Below are 16,918 nucleotides of genomic sequence, written 5' to 3'. Positions count from 1 at the left end.
CACCCATGTCTTTCTACTCCAAACTACAGAGTCACAATGCTTTCCCAAAATTTGTGGTTTTAAAGAAATACCTGGAAATTGCACCAAACCTTCCACTTTCAAGCACCTTATCTCCCACATAATATTAGGTAGCCAAGGGTCCACTGAACAGTTTGATGCCCATTGTGCATAGGATCACCAATGTATCTGGTAATTAGAGACCCCAAAAGGAATTTAGTGCATACAAAGTGTATACGCTGCAATATAAGCTCCTGGCACATGTATTATGTGCCATAAGACCCCCTAACAGTACAGAGACCCTAGAAAACCATACATTTTCTGACAAAACAAAAATAGGTAAATACATCTTTATACTGCAAACTACCAAACTACAAAGCTATGCTATATATAACGGTTTTAATTAAATTTCTGAAAATCATCACAAAGCTTGCATTTTGCCCCATTATGTACCCCACATTTTGTAACATATCGACATAAAAAATTCTAAATAAGGACATCAAGGGTCTAATGAACAGTTCTATGCCAGTATGCATAGATTTACCAAACTATGTGGGGTACAGAGTCAGCCAGATGAATATAGTGCATATGAATTTTCACGTCTGGCGCTCTGGATGATGCAATTTTTGCACCCAGTATGTGCATTATGTGCCATAAGACCCCCTAACAGTATGGGGACTCTAGAAAACCATATATTTTTCAAATATGCCAAACTATGTGGTGTACAGAGGCAGCCAAATTGATAAATAGGAGACTAAATTTCCATAGGCAATGACAAGTAACAAAGAACAATGCGAAATGCAATAAAATCACTAAAATCAAAACAAAATCACTAAAACCAATGTGTTTTTTTTTTTCGCCTAGTGAAATCTGCAGTTAGAATAACAGTTTGAGTATTTTGGTTTGGGCAAATTAATTTTGCTAGCAACACCTCTGCATAACTGAAAATGCAATAACATGGCTAAAAATGCAAAAAAATCACTGCTTTAAAGGCTGCTTCTCTGCTCTCAAACCCAAATGTTCTGTGGCACTTGGGTACTTTTATTCACAGAACATAGATTCTACATTCTGTGGCACTTAAAGGGTTAAATGACTTTCAGCAAAAAACCTAAAAAAATAAAAAGTCATGTGAATATTATTAGCCTGTAAATTCACATTATAGTCCTATTTATTAATCAGGTGTGTTTTGTCCTCTTCAAGCTGGCAATTAAACCAGGTTTTGAAGATATTTCACTGGATCCAGTGTTCAAGCAGAAAAACCTCTTAATCTTTAATATTAAAAAATCAATAGTAACATTAATATAATTGCATAAAATTTAAAATAACACAGTCTGGCAAGTTATACATAACAAAGCTGTTCTTTTGCTTCAAAATATCTGAAAAGAGTATATGTATGGGGTATATACAAGCTTCTGGCAATCAGTGAATTTGGGCAAATGCCGGAGGGGCAGCTGTAAGAAACCATAGACCACTCCTGTCCAACATATTACATGTAGTGTGCTTATTATTTCTTATATAGCATGTTCCAGGGCCAGATTGAATTAAAATGTTGATTTCATACATTTAAGTCTGTGGAGCTGCTGAGCAGACTGGGAGGCCATAAAAATCCTTTGGAGGCCACATCTGGCCACTGACCTCTAGTTGGACAGCCCTGCCATAGACAGTAACTATTTATCGGACTTATATGGGGTTTATGCCAGGGCCTATTTTGAATCCCAGTCCAGACCTGGGGTCTTTTTAGAATGTAATAATTATCTATAGTAAGGCTAATTACTAATTGGTTGCTGTGGATTCCTTCATGGGGCCAAAAAAAACCACAAATACTTCTAAGTGAGGAAGTGTATTGAATTTGTATAATTATTTCTCTATCCTAATCATTACATTTCATGTTGTTGTTTTTGTAATAAATATTTTTGTTATACACTATTATTTTGTTCTATAAACATATACCACCAATTACTGCCTAACATAGAGGCACTGGGTTGCACCATTACACTGAGAAAGCACATACAATATTACAGGTTTGTTTATGAACATAGGTGTTAAATTTTCACATATGCAGTTGCCAATAGCAACCGTCTTTGTGTTCATTTTCTAAAGTGCTTCATTTATATAACCATTCCAGCTAAGTCGGCAGCTTATTGCTTCATGTATGGGACTTGCACATGGCCAGGTATCTATCAGCAGGTTAAAAAAAATCTATAGAACGAGGCACATTGATGCCTGTGGTTGTGCGTAGGCCTGCAGTAGACTCTCCAAAACGAACATGTAGCTGTTGGCAACTATAATTGTACAAATCAGCACCTATATTTATAAATCTGATCATCATTGTAACATTGTTTTTCCTTAGGTTTACCTCCCAAGTATTTGTTAATCAAGAAAAACTCGGAGAAGGGCAAGACAAAAAGAAGAAAGGAGCTGAGAACATAGCAGCCAAAATGGCACTTTTAACTCTGAAAGAACGTGAGAATTCTGTTGCAGCTGCGGTGAGTGTGGGTTCTGCTGCAGGGTTATTGCTTTTTGGCACAGAATCCAGTGTGTATATATGTCTCTATAAAATGTTAACAGATTTTAATAATGTTTAAAAATTCAACTGTAAATATTTTCACATTGTCCAAACATCTACTAAGACACTAAGATACTAAGACATTGTCACAAGTGATCATCACTATCACTCTGCAGTCACACTGATTCTCCTTTATGTTGCACTACTTTGTTTTTCAAAATTGCAGATATTAGTATAGAATTATTTTTAGTTGAATAAACCTTTAAGTGATTTAAGTTAAGGTTTTTGGTGTGTCCTAGTGATGTCTGGGTTGACCCACAACCTGCGGAACCCATGGCTTTACCCTTAGGTCAGATGGGTTAGGATAAAATTTGGGTGACTATTGCAGGTTTGTGGTTGGTGTGGGTCAGAAGGGAGAGGTACACTGTTCCTCTGCTCCCAAAGTTTCCCTGTCTCAGAACTTAAGGTGGGTACAGAAGTAGCGTACAGAGTGGAAAGGTGCAGGTACGGGTTGGGTGTGGGTCCTACAATGGCAACATTTTCAGGGTCGGGCATAAGTTAAGGTTTCTTAGGTTAGGGTTAGTGTGTGTTGAGTTTTTCCTGATCTGCACATCACTAGTGTGTTCCACTACATTGCACTGTATATCCTTCTGACTCTCAGGGATAGAGAGCATGCTGAATGCAGAAAGAATATATTAAAAAAATATTTGTTCAGCATTCTGTGAATGTGTTTCTAAAGCCATATTGGTTATTTACGACTGCTTTGCAATATCAAGCGCAACTGAAAATTTCCACCTAATAATCTAGCATCATTGCATGCACCAATGAGCGTTGCTACTGAAACAATTGCACTTTATCAATCTATTATTTAGGCAGAAACGTGCTGCACCCATTGATGCAGGGTGCTGAGGGAGCCTGTGTGGTTTTTAAGTACATTTCTTTTATATTAAGCGAGTATAATGAACTGGCACATTCTTGTTTATACACAGTATATCTGTTTTAAGACTTCTTCACTACGACTAAAATAAAGCTTCTTGTTTGTCTTTTGTTAGGAACAAAGTACCTCAGAGCAAGACTCCTCTTCCATTGTATTCCTTGCAAGGTACCTAAAAAAATAATGATTTATTTTCTCAAACTAGAGAAAATATTAATATTTTATTGTCGAAGCACAGTCAGTAGACTCTATGAATAACAATCGGACATAAGAATAAAGTAATTTAGTGCTTTCATTCCTATAATTTTTTTTAGTGTTTTTATTGCCTTGGGAAGTCTCTTATTTGCAAAATTATAAAAAATTTTTGTCATGTAGCTTTCACTAGAATTGATGACCAAATTGCTGATAGGACACTATAGGGTCAATAAAAAAGGCATGTAAAAGTGTCAGTGGTGCACTGTGCACATTTGAACCCTGGCCAGAGTCCCTGGTTAGCAATTTTACACAATATACAATTGACACCTCCCAGAGATTTGCCTTGCATTGTGTTTTAATGTAGACACTTTAAGTACAGGTATCGGACCCCTTATCCGGAAACCCGTTATCCAGAAAGCTCCGAATTACGGAATGCCCAACTCCCATAGACTCCATTTTAATCAAATAATTCAGAATTTTAAACTGATTTCCTTTTTCTATGTAGAAATAAAACAGAACCTTGTAATTGATCCCAACTAAGATATAATTAATCCTTATTGGATGCAAAATAATCCTATTGGGTTTAATTAATGTTTTATTGATTTTTTAGTAGACTTAAGGTATTGAGATCCAAATTACGGAAAGACCCCTTATCCGGAATACCCTTGGTCCTGGATAATGGGTCCTATACCTGTATATACTGTTGGTATTGTATTTTTTTTTTTTTTTATATATGACACAAGCCTGTCATGTAATAACAACAAACAATATGGTGTATTAGAGGTATTTTTTACTATATGGCAATTGAATTAGGGGTTTGGGGGTTATATATACATGTTGCGATTGTTATAGAATAGATTATAGCTAACTTTTATATCTGCAACTGATGACCTTTCGCTTTTCTTTTAATATATCTCATATTTAGATGTTATATATGCTGTTGGATTAGTGATTGATATTGTTTCTGTAATGATCATCATTTCTTCTTTTCCAGTAACTCAGAAAACCCAGTACCAGCTACTAGTACGGAAATGGAAAATGGGGTATGTTTTTATGTATACATTATATTATTATTAACATTTATTTATAAAGCGCCAACATATTCTGCAGCGCTGTACAATAAGTGGGTTTCATACATTGGACATACAGAGTAACATATAAAGCAATCAATAACCGATATAAGAGGTGAAAAGAGCCCTGTCCAAAAGAGCTTACAATCTACAAGATAACATATTATTAGTTCTCTACCACTTACAAACATTCTGTTGAGATAATTATAAGCTAGGCATGCTACAGCACAACTTAATATTTCCCATACATGCAACAAGAAAGTTGCAGCAAGTACTATAGTGCACTTGTTCATCCTGCTTTGATGAATTCATGCATGGATTCTAGGAAACTTCGGAACTTCCACCAGTCCTAAACGTGGCAGTAATTCCAAGGTTCCACTAGCAGGCAGCATTCAGAGATACAGTTCACTTGTGCTAAGCAAATTGGACTAGTTCCATTACTGACATCCCTGCATGCCATTCCCAGTCTGAAACCATACACAGCGGCGTCATAAAAAGCGGGTACTAATTTGCAGCTTCATAAAAAATGGGTTTACCTGTATTAGAGCATGACACAAGTTGTGCTAAACACTACAGTTATCTGGAATTCTTAGAAAAAAACACTACATAATAGGTAAACCACAGATATTTAAGAATTGGTTATTGATTGCTTTTTATGTTACTCTGTATGTCCAATGTATGAAACCCACTTATTGTACAGCGCTGCGGAATATGTTGGCGCTTTATAAATAAATGTTAATAATAATAGTTGGTCCGTTTTATATTTTGAGGGTGAAATATCTTTGTACAGGTATAGGACCCGTTTTCCAGAATGCTCGGGACCAAGGGTATTCCGGATAATGGGTCTTTCCGTAATTTGGATCTTCATACCTTAAGTCTACTAAAACACAATAAAACATTAATTAAACCCAATATTATTGTTTTGCCTCCAATAATAATACTTGAGTTGGGATCAAGTACAAGGTTTTATTTTTACAGAGAAAAAGGAAATCAATTTTAAAAATCTGAATTATTTGATTAAAATGGAGTCTATAGGAGACAGGCTTTCCGTAATTCGAAGCGTTCTGGATAACGGGTTTCCAGATAATGGATCCCATACCTGTACTGTAATAAACCCTATATCAACCAGACTGCTAATACTTCATGAGTTTATTTAAATTGACTTTATTGCACTTAATAAAGACTTTGTGTCATTCTATTTGACAACAATTGGGCAGATGACTATTTTCCATTTTATTTGGGCTCTAGTGCGAAGGGAACTATGTTGGAAAACTCCATGAACTGTGTCAGAAACATAAACTGATTTGCAAGTTCTTCGATGAATGCTATGGACTACCACACATTCCTGAGTAAGTTAAGAAATTATTTTCATCAATGATTTCATAAATGTGTCCCTTATGTGAGACTTCAGAACAAACCATTTGCATAGTAGTATAGTATAGTAAATGTGCATACCAATATAGTATGTAGCATTTGGAAACACAGATACCATGAAGTAAAACATCATACATTAGGAGGTAGGGACTGGAAAGTTAATAGAATTACTTTGTCTACACTGACAGCCATAGTTCTTACAAAAGTAAGAACTGTGGCTATTATCTAAATTGACTTATTTTCAATAACATATATATGTTCCATAGAGGGTTTCCATTAAGGAAGAACTAAACCCCCCTACCTGCAACAGCCCCCCTTAACTGCCCTTACCTCCACTTACCCGCATAGTCTTTTATGTAGAAAGGTATGCCTATTTGAAAACCTGAGCCAAAAAAAAGCAGAGCAGCGCAGCGGAGTTTCCAGGCACCATCTTTTTTCCATTCCAATACTCTTTGGATCTCTTTGGCGACAGACCCTGTGGGCGCATGCGCAGCTTAGACTTGTCAGAAATCAGCTTCAACTGTGCATACTCTGTTAGGTGCCTGGGAACACCACTGTGCTGCCCTGCTTTTTTAGCTCAGGTATTTAAACAGGGGCACCTTTCTACATAACAGACTATGCGGGGAGGGAGAGGTAAGGGGGGCCAATGAAGGGCAGTTAAGGGGGCTGTTGCAGGTAGGGGGTTTAGTTCTCCTTTAATGGAAACCCTCTATTGCAAGTAGGGGGTTTAGTTCTCCTATAAGCAACCACTTATTTATATAGTCATTTACATTCATATCACCTTTATGTCTTTACCATAGTAACAGTGTCGGACTCGGAACCCAGGGGCCCACAAGAAAACCTTAGACCCCAGGCCGCCTTTCCAAATAACTTTTCCTCCTTTCCTCACCCAACCTCTTTATTCTCCTAGTCTCTTTTATTTACATGCTAGCATCTATTCTTCCATCTATTTCTCCTCTTTGTACCCATTCAGATATGGGGAATGACCATGTAGCAGGCCAAATGGTCAGGAGCAGGAGGGCCCACTGACACCTGGGCCCACCGGGAGTTTTCCTGCTATCCTGATGGGCCAGTCCGACACTGCATAGTAATATCTGAGACAGTTACAAACAGATGCATGTCTTCTAGTACAGGTATGGGACCTGTCATACAGAATGCTCAGGACCTGCTGTTTTCTGGATAAACACAAAGCTACTTAGTTGGGTTCAAGTGCAAGATACTGTTCTTTTATTAAAGAGAAAAGAGTAATCATTTTTAATCATTTTAATTATTTGATTAAAATGGCATCAACAGGATATTCAAATAATTTGAAACTTTCTGGAAGTAGGTTTCTGTAAAACAGATACTATACCTGTACTATCATATATAAAGAATACATATGAGTTTTAAAACCTAAATTATAACAACCTATTTTCTTATTATATGTTGTGCGAATGACTATAGAGCTGTGTGTGTTTATGATTGTGTTCCTTGCTTTTGCTGTAAGGTTACTGCCCCTTTGGTTGGATTTTTTACCATTACTGAGAATGATACCTATATTATCTGTGCCGTTGAGGTAATGTTGATGATAACATTTGCTCAAGTGATAATAAGCTGATGTTGGTAAACATGCAAGTCCAGTAAGATTTAATTAGTAAACATTTTGCTGATGCTTTTGTAGGTTTTGGTGTAAAGTGGTGATTGGTGAAGAAGAATTTCACAAAGTCAAAGGAAATAATAAGAAAGAAGCCAAGAGAAAAGCAGCTTATTTTGCACTTATGTCCCTTAAATCGAAATACCCATATGATATTCAGGTAAGCATCATTGTAACATAGTAAATGGCAAACAAACAGACTAGACAGTAGGTTCCTATTAGTGATGTTAGGGCAGCCCAATGCCCTCGGGTCAGGCAGGTTTGGGGCGACCTCGGCACATCACTTTTGGGTCGCAGGAGGCACCCCCCCAGTCATTAGAATTACTTACCTGCTACCCTGGTCCGGTGTACCTGTGCACTGAAAACTGCACTGGACCAGGTATATCCGTAATAGCACCATGTGATTTTCCACATCTTCCCTGTTCTCTTCAACCGCAGTTATATCTGGGATGAGCTTTGTCCTAATCTCAGTGCTGAGGTGTCTAATCATTGGCATTGTACTTTCATGTAGCCTTGATCCCTAGTTTGTAATGAATTGATCACTACAGAGCTCCTCATTTCATTTTGTGGCTTTTTGTTGCTCCTACTTGCACATCAAACTAGGGATGCACCGAACCCAGTTTTTTGTGTTTGGCCGAACACACCCCGATGGTTTCAGGCGAATACCGAACTGAATCCGAACCCTAATTAGCACATGCTTAGCATATGTGCGGCAACATTTTTTCCCCCTAACATTTAACCCTTTCAAATGCTAATTAGAATATGCTAATTTATGGTAATTGGGATTGGCCGAATACCAAACTGAATCCTGGATTCGGTGCATCCCTACATCAAGCATAATTCATTCATAACCACAGGCCAGCCGTTAGGACAGGGGTGGGCAAACTACAGCCCGCTAGCCTTTTCAATCTGGTCCGCCGACTCGTGCCCCCTTAAAAGAATTACGGGCCCTGATTGGGTACTACTATGTGCTTTAACCTCGACAAAGTTCTTCTTGTTTCACAAATATGCTGCTTTGTTTTTAACTTTAGAAAAACCTACACTCCAAAACAGGTTGGAGTGAGAGGTTCATTGGCTTCTGATAAAATCAACCTGTGTGAATGTGATGGGGACCTTAGATTGTAAGCACCACTGGGGCAGTGACTGATGTGAATGATGTATAATCTCTGTAAAGCACTGCAGAAATGTGTCAGCAGTTGACATGTTTTTTTTGTAACAGATCTCAGATCTTGGCGTTTATACTGAAGACAGCAAATTAGAAAATTCTTCTGAAAGGTATTTTATTATATTATATTGTTTAAACACAATAGTTTAAGTTACATACACCATATTTTTTTCAAAAAAAAAATCCATTTTGGTAAGCGTCACATTGGTCTATTTATGTATTTTGATTGGCCCCTTCTGTGATCCAATCATTTAACCTTTGAGCTAGTAACTGTGGATGAGCGACCTATGCTGGAACTAATTATGAGTTGGATGCATTATTTAGTTTACAAATTTTATTTCTAGCACTGCCTTCTTATTTGCTAACACCTCTAGCACCTATCTTTACTTTTCTGCTTAAAATTGCCTATTAAAATTCTTATTTTTCACAGGTAAGAGTTTTGAATATACATTTATTTTCTTGACAACTAAAGAGAAGTATATGATATGAATAAATATAGAGTTAAACAATTTGATGCATCAGTGTATATGTATATAATTTAAAATATAAGAATATTACAAGTCACAGAGGAGTTTTTTGACTGTTAGAAAATAAGAGGCATTACGCTGCAGACCCCGAGGTGACTTATAATATTCATATTGTACAGCAGGGACCACATTATTTTATATAATACACATGTTTTCTCTAGGAGCAATTATTGTAAACAGTCCAGGTCTGTGGTTGTTCACCCTTACCTATGTTTGAAGATGAAGCAGGCCCAAACTGTAGATTCTGGCCAGAGGGGCTGCTGTAAGATGCCATAGACAGTCATGTTTGGGGGGCTTTTGGGCCTCTGTGTACTTGAAATTCCATGGCTTATTTTGACTTTTGACTCCCAGTCCAGACCTGAGATTAAGGGGCACATTTACTAATCCACGAACGTCCGAAAGCGTCCAAATGCATTTTTTTCGTAATGATCTGTATTTTTGCGATTTTTTTCGTCGCCGTCGCAGTTGTTTCGTATTTTGCATGACTTTTTCGTCAGCGTTACGACTTTATCGTATATTTTCAGCGACTTTTTCGTCGCAGTCGCGAAAAATTCGGATTGGTTTTTCCACCGTTTACTACAGCACAATACGAAAAAATCGCGTCAAATAAGAAACAATCGCAACGAAAAAATCACAAAATTTTCGTTTCCAATCCATTTTTTTCCCGTTTGGGATTCGGATTCGAGGATTAGTAAATGTGCCCCTAAGTATGTCTAAAGCACTGCACTATTCACTATTAACTAATTCTAATAGCACTTTATTTTAGTAATGTTTTTGAGAGCAATGGGTTTTTTTTTGTTTTTTTTTAGCCCTTCTGAATCTGCAGCCAATAGTTTAGAGGACAAGGGACCCAAAAATGGAACCACTAAGGTATTGGAAGGGTTTTATATGTAGGCAAGTCATTATGGATTTTCATACTGTAAGTCTTTTATAGAAAAGAAAGGGCTTAAGAGGCAGTTTGTGGTTAAGATAATCTGTTCATATGTGAGTATATAAGTCTGTGCATATGCCTGGTTTGGTACTGGGAGAAAGTTCATTATTGCTTGAGCTTGTCTAACTGAGGTAAGTCAGAGAAAACGCTGCAAAAAAGTCCATTCGCTTCAATGCATTTGGAGTAAGGGAAAACTTGATAAATACCCTTATTGACTTTGGAGTGCATAATACTAAAACCAGTATTGTTATTATCATATATTTATATTACATTACATACAAAAGAACATCCAGTATCCTAAATAAGAGGTAGGGAGGTTTGCCAAGGCCCTAGTCTCCGAGATTGCCATGCACAGATGGTCCAGTAGTCCTATGCATCCACCAATTGCAGAATCTGGCACTCCCCCCCCCCACCCCCACCAAAAAACACACACACGTAATTGGCAGCAGGCCGGAGGGAGTATTTTTTTGTGTAGGCATGAGGGCGGCCCCTGCCTATATGGTAAACACACCCCTGATTGAGAGTGTATCTGACTGAGAATACATCTGTGATTGTGTGTAAATTAAATGAAAATGGCTGAAATGGCAAATGACTCTGTTAGTTTTTTTTAATATAATTTATTAAAAATGGCCTTAATAATTTGTTTTCATATTACATAGGAAGCTGTGCCTCACCCATCAAATGCAACACCAACTCTTCCACTAAGGACACGGTAATTTTAAAGTTACAAATTAAGGTTTTATTTAATTGTGTGTTACATTCTAGCTGGGTACTCCAGGGCAGATAATCTCAGCTAGTTGGGGCATTTTTAGGCTGCACTACAGCCTTTGCAGCATTCAGTGCTCTTTACACAGTTACATTTAGCAGCCAGTGGTGGGCCATGAACATATGAAAAGACATGACACAAAAACAACACATGCATGTGAGTTCTCATGCATGGTGGTGCGTTGTACAACGTAAAGAAGTTTTATGTACTTTTGATTAGTAAAAGGTCTGTCTGTGTGTTCACAAGTGTGGGTTTTTACTGAATAGTTTAGTGTTGTTCATCTGCTGGTCAGAGATTCCACTTAGAAGCTGGAATAGAAATAGCAGCTTTCCTTTTTATTCCTTGTGTCTATGATAAGTGGGGAGTTTAACTTCAGACATATCATTAAAAATATTTTCCTAATGGATTTTTGCTTTTTAAAATTATTTGCTCTCAAGATAAATACACTGACACGGGCTGTTCATATTTAGACACTTGCCCAAAGATGAACATCCCCTTTAAATATATTATTATTTTATCTATTTAGCACCATTGTTCCTCGCAGCTCTTGACAAAGTAAAGGGATACAAAATCAAGATCAGATCTGGGCAAGGCTATTTTAACCTTCCCATAAAATAACATTTCCTGCTGTTTGGGGCCCTGCTGGTTGGGTGTACACTTTATCGAGTCTGCCAGGTAATCAGCTTAGCAATAGGCACCTTGCCACAGTTGCCTCTCCCCACACAGGGTTGAGGCTTTTATTTAGAATCCCCAGTTTACTCGCTCTCTCCTTCACGTTTCTCCCTGCCAAGTTTCCCTTCGTCCAGTTCAGGGGTTCAGAAAATTCCATTCAAGACTCCTTTTACTGTACCATAAACCAGTTACCAGGTTCTCGGCTCGATTTGTGGCAAGGCCATAAAGGCCCCGGCCTAGGGCAGCACAAATTGAGGGGCGGCGTGCCGCCTAGCCGCATATGAAGTTGCTTACACCCAGAGCACTGCAATCTAGGCGCACGTCCCCTGTGCTCCGTGTGCACAGGGGATGTGCGCCTAGCCCTGCAGGTTCTCTTTTAGCATTTTCTCTAATGAAAGACAATGTTGTTATAAGCAATTTTACAAGAATGATGCTTTGTATCAGTTTATGCATGTGAAGAGTTTCTAACCCAAGTAAAAGTATGTTCAACTGGCTCACAACTGTAAGACCTAGCCATATCATACTCTAAATCTGCATAATAAAAATATTTTAAGCTGACTGTTATTTTTTTTTCTAGAAAATATGAATTAGCTGTAAAGTTCCCAAACCAGGAGAAAGGAGCCCAGTGTACTTTAGATGAAACGTAAGTCCCTGTAAATCACTTTAACCCTTAACCATTGGAATATGTCATAACTTATTCTGTTGGAAAATGTAGACCTAGAAAATAAAGTAATATTGTACATTATTATGTTTTAATAATGTCTTGTCATATACCAAGCCCCCTCTCCAACACCAATCCTTCTGCAAACTCTGTAAGCTCTATGGGGAAGGGACCTTTTTCCTACAGTTTAAACCCTACATTTTCCTACCATGTATATCATTTGGGCACAGCTATTGCATATATCCCCTCCGTTCGCCAGCACCTTCAGTTTCCTAAAACAAATAACAGCTTTTATCTGGCAGCCATTTTCTTTCTCATCAGTTAAGTTCAGATCTGCAAAGAGCACAGGTTTGCAAAGACTCTTATTCGGGGTAAAATTCATGTAATCAAGAATGCAGGCTTACACAGGCAGAACTTACTTTGATAAAAGGTCTTGCTTTAACTGTGCCCTGTAATGGTTAATCTGAGCTCAGGACAGGATGTTAGGAGTGAAAATAGAAAAGCTTGAACAGAGATTCTGTGGGAACCAGCACTGCCATCTCTTCATGACTGGAGGAGGCATGTTTAGTAATCTGAGCTGAGAACATTCACTACCTTAGCTTGGAAGTAAGCATGCCCAGTAGCCAACACATACCTCCCCACTGTCCCGATTTTCGCGGGACAGTCACTCTTTTGACAGCTTAACCCGCAGTCCCGGATTCTTACTGAAAAGTCCCTCATTCCCTTTGATCTCCTGCACTGAATGCTAAAAAAGATACATATTTCATTATAAGTAGCTTTTGGCAGAGAGCCCAGAAATCTTAACAAGCATTGCCCTGACTTAGATACATTGTTTCTCACTTTTAATTAGTGGGCTTTTGGCAGAGAGCCCAGAAAGCTAAAAAGATACAATTGTAACTAATAAGCTAAATAGGTCTCTTGGGGGAACTGAGACTTGCATCTTAAAGGGCAATTTCACCTTTTCAGCAAAACTGTAATAGCACATAAAGCAGGACCCCAAAACCCCCAGAAATGTGTTCAAACTTTAAATAACCTACCAAATTTAGTCAAATGGGAGTGGTATTTAGGGGGTGTGGTCCTTAAAAATGGGCGTGGTCAAAAAATCACTGTGCTGCGGGCAGCATTTATTTTTGTCCCTCTTTCCGTTTTCAAAATGTTGCGAGGTATGGCCAACAGCCAAAGTCAGTCCCTAAGGGAGGAGGCTGATTGGGTTAGAGGAGGAGAAGGAATCCTAGGTGATTAAGGGGATGCTGCAGTCTTACTATTAACCTTTGAACAACAGGGATGGCAGGTGTATAATATTTTCAAAGAGGCTGTTCACAGATTACAATTTTTTTGTTGGAGGTTTACATGTCCTTTAATCTCTATTGCCCCTGGATTAGTAAACAAGCCCTAAAATCACAAAATATATTCCTCTGGGAGTGAGATCTTGCTTGTTATGTCTGTATTGCTTTTTATATGCGTTAGACATATAGCATTATGCTGGATTATCTAATAAATTGTTGCTTGTAATTTCACTAGTAAAGAATACTTCTTGTTTTGCCACTTCTATCATGATGGTTTCATTTAGCAATTATCTATTAGCTGTTCAAGCATCTAAAAGTAGCCAGGTGGATAAGTTAAAAAAACAAAATATAGATTTTTAAATTAAAAACCGCTTTTTTTATTTGCCTGTGGAATAGAAACCCTTCTAGTGCTAAGAATACTGCTAGATAAATTAGCAAATATATATTTTTATATTTTCTGTCTATATTCTAATTACATTTAGACGCAGATTTATTTGCAAAAAAGGAATCTATGATCGGGGGGGAAATATAGCTACACAAATTACACTTCCCTTTTGTTTTCTAACAGACTGGTTCTGTGTTTTTTTTTTTTTGTTTTTTTTTTATTATTTTTACAATTCTATTCACAAAGGCTAGATTGCTAGGCGAAACATTAAGTTCTAAGAGTGCAGGCTTGCTGACTGCACATATACGTATATATTTTTTAAGTCCCTACGTCTGTGGTACTCTTTCTCTGCATTGTATATTTGACCTGCACATAGGGCTGTTGCGTACAGTATGGCACCATACTTTATGTCTAAAATCTTAAATATTACTTAAACATTAAATAAACCCAATTGGATTTTTTTTTGCCTCCAATAATGATTCATTAATATCTTAGTTGGGATCTAGAACAAGGTAATCTTTTATTACAGAGAAAAAGGAAATCATTTATAGAAGTTTGAGTCATCTGATTAAAATGTACTCTATGGGCTTTCTGAGCAAGGGGTTATGGATAACTGATCTCATACCTGTATCACATACATTGTATCAAATCCTTTTAATGTTTCTTTTGTTTTCTTAGTTTTCTACGGAATTTTACTGAAATAAGTCGTCTTGGTTCTGGTGGATTTGGAACTGTTTTAAAAGCAAAATGCAAACTTGCTAATAAGTATTATGCCATCAAGAGGGTAAAGCTGTACGAGTGAGTCTTTTCTTTTTTTGTTTGTCAATTATTATTGTAAATTGTCTGCTCGCTCGCTTAATAAGATCTGCTTGTCCAGAAGGAGAGAGGAGGTACGCAGTGGGGCAGGAAATTGTAATCCAGGACTGTTGCCTTCCTTCCTCCCTGTTGCCCATGGTCCCCATACCTCCCTGCTGGCTGGGATCTGTGAGGTCCCCATACCTCCCTGCTGGCTGGGATCTGTGGGGTCCCCATACCTCCCTGCTGGCTGGGATCTGTGAGGTCCCCATACCTCCCTGCTGGCTGGGATCTGTGAGGTCCCCATACCTCCCTGCTGGCTGGGATCTGTGAGGTCCCCATACCCCTCTGCTGGCCAGGATCTGCAGTCCCACTGGCTGAGATCCAGTCCAACACTGGTTGTGAGGACTGGTTTTAATATTGTCGACGCCTTTCTAGCAGTTCTACATTTCCAATGATTTTAGCCAACATCATTACCAAACTTACTAGTGTTCTTTTGGCTGAATGGTGGCAAACCCCCCAGCAATGTTTCAGCCTCTAGTGAAAGTTTTTCCAGAAGAGAAGAGGCTGTAATAGCAACAAAGGAGAACCAAAACTGTTGTTTTAACAACTTGCACATAATCAGATATGAGTGCAGGGTGCAGAACACTTGCATTCATAGACATTAAAATTGCAATTTTTTTTTTGTACTTTGCACCTTGCATCATAGGATTTGCACCCAAAGCCACAAGAGCCCTAGTAAGAACATTTAGTAGTAAGAACTGATACAATAAGTCATACATTGTTCTCTACGCACCTAGAGAATATAAAGGAATATTTTTATTAACATTGGAGACAAATATCACTGGTGATGTTTCCAATAGCAACATCATTAGAGGATTAGGTTATGACCTCTTTTCAGGTTTCACTATAAATCACACTCCATAATATTTCTTTGGCTAAGTGAATGATAACCCATCATACAGAACATAAACAGTGGTACTGTACCTGTACTTCTTCCTCTGTAAAAGGTTTACTCAGAAAGGGAAATTTAAAATGGAACATTTTGTTGGTATAGGGATGATCGCAATAACTTTCAGTGGGATACATAAAAACATATTATATGGGGGAGTAGATACAGGAAAGTTCTAATATCTATTATTTTGAGTACATATCTTTAAGAGAAATGATGGTTTTTCAGTATTTAATTTCATACAAATAACATGTCTTGCTTTCTATAGTAAATGCGTAAAGGAGGTTGAAGCTTTGGCACATCTAGATCACCCCAACATTGTTCGATATAATCATTCTTGGACTGGAGAAGACTGTTGTTCAGAGAGCACCTATAGCAATAGTGATTTCAGGTAAATATTTTTAGTGTTTATGCCAGTAAATGGTATAGTTATACTCCCAGTTTCCTGATATTTATGCAGAGCTTAAAGGACATGTAAACCTTACATTTTCCTGCCATGTTTCCAGGTTGGGCTCATCTCCCCCACTCAAACTGCACATTTGTGTTGCATGTATCCTCTCTGTTAGTCAGCACCATAACATTTTCCTAAAACAAACAGCAGCTTTCAGGCGGCCATTTTTTTCTCACGCATCTTCAGTGACATTTACATCTTTAAACAGCACGTGTGCACTGTAAAGGCCCCCATACACGGGCCGATTTTTTACTGTCAAACGACCGATCCGATACTATCGTTAAGTTATCGTATAGTTGATGGTGTACAAATGATCGTCGGCCCACTAATCGACCCGACATTATCGTCCCCAAAATCGATCGGCCAGGTTTAAAAATTTTAGTCGTTTAATGATAAAATCTGCCAGTTGGTGTGAGTGTCAGACATTTGTCTTCGAACGATTGTTCTCTGCGCATGTCATGATTGCCAGAAGCGGAAGTCAACAAACATAAATAAATAAATACCGCTTCCGCCACGACATTGGATCGTACGTAGATGTACGATCGTACGTATTTTACGATAATGATACGATGAAATCTTTTGCAAATTGTCGTTGCCCGTGGATGGCATATCGTATGG

General features: G+C 38.0%; 1 protein-coding gene across 1 annotated transcript in view; it reads left to right on the top strand.

The window, feature by feature from the left end:
* The window catches only part of eif2ak2 (eukaryotic translation initiation factor 2 alpha kinase 2), a 31,736-nt gene that overhangs the window by 5,210 nt on the left and 9,608 nt on the right, over positions 1–16,918 (top strand). The window contains exons 3-13 of the mRNA NM_001079069.1: positions 2,348–2,483; positions 3,556–3,605; positions 4,627–4,675; positions 5,951–6,051; positions 7,737–7,869; positions 8,929–8,984; positions 10,211–10,271; positions 10,992–11,044; positions 12,348–12,413; positions 14,781–14,900; positions 16,118–16,240. Of these exons, the coding sequence (NP_001072537.1) occupies positions 2,348–2,483; positions 3,556–3,605; positions 4,627–4,675; positions 5,951–6,051; positions 7,737–7,869; positions 8,929–8,984; positions 10,211–10,271; positions 10,992–11,044; positions 12,348–12,413; positions 14,781–14,900; positions 16,118–16,240 (948 nt within the window). The remainder of the gene's footprint in view (positions 1–2,347; positions 2,484–3,555; positions 3,606–4,626; positions 4,676–5,950; positions 6,052–7,736; positions 7,870–8,928; positions 8,985–10,210; positions 10,272–10,991; positions 11,045–12,347; positions 12,414–14,780; positions 14,901–16,117; positions 16,241–16,918) is intronic.

The sequence above is a fragment of the Xenopus tropicalis genome, chromosome 5 (genome assembly GCF_000004195.4).
Source record: "Xenopus tropicalis strain Nigerian chromosome 5, UCB_Xtro_10.0, whole genome shotgun sequence".
Taxonomy (NCBI): Eukaryota; Metazoa; Chordata; class Amphibia; order Anura; family Pipidae; genus Xenopus; species Xenopus tropicalis.
Note: the sequence above shows the minus strand (reverse complement) of the source record. Positions and strands in the feature narration are given on the sequence as shown.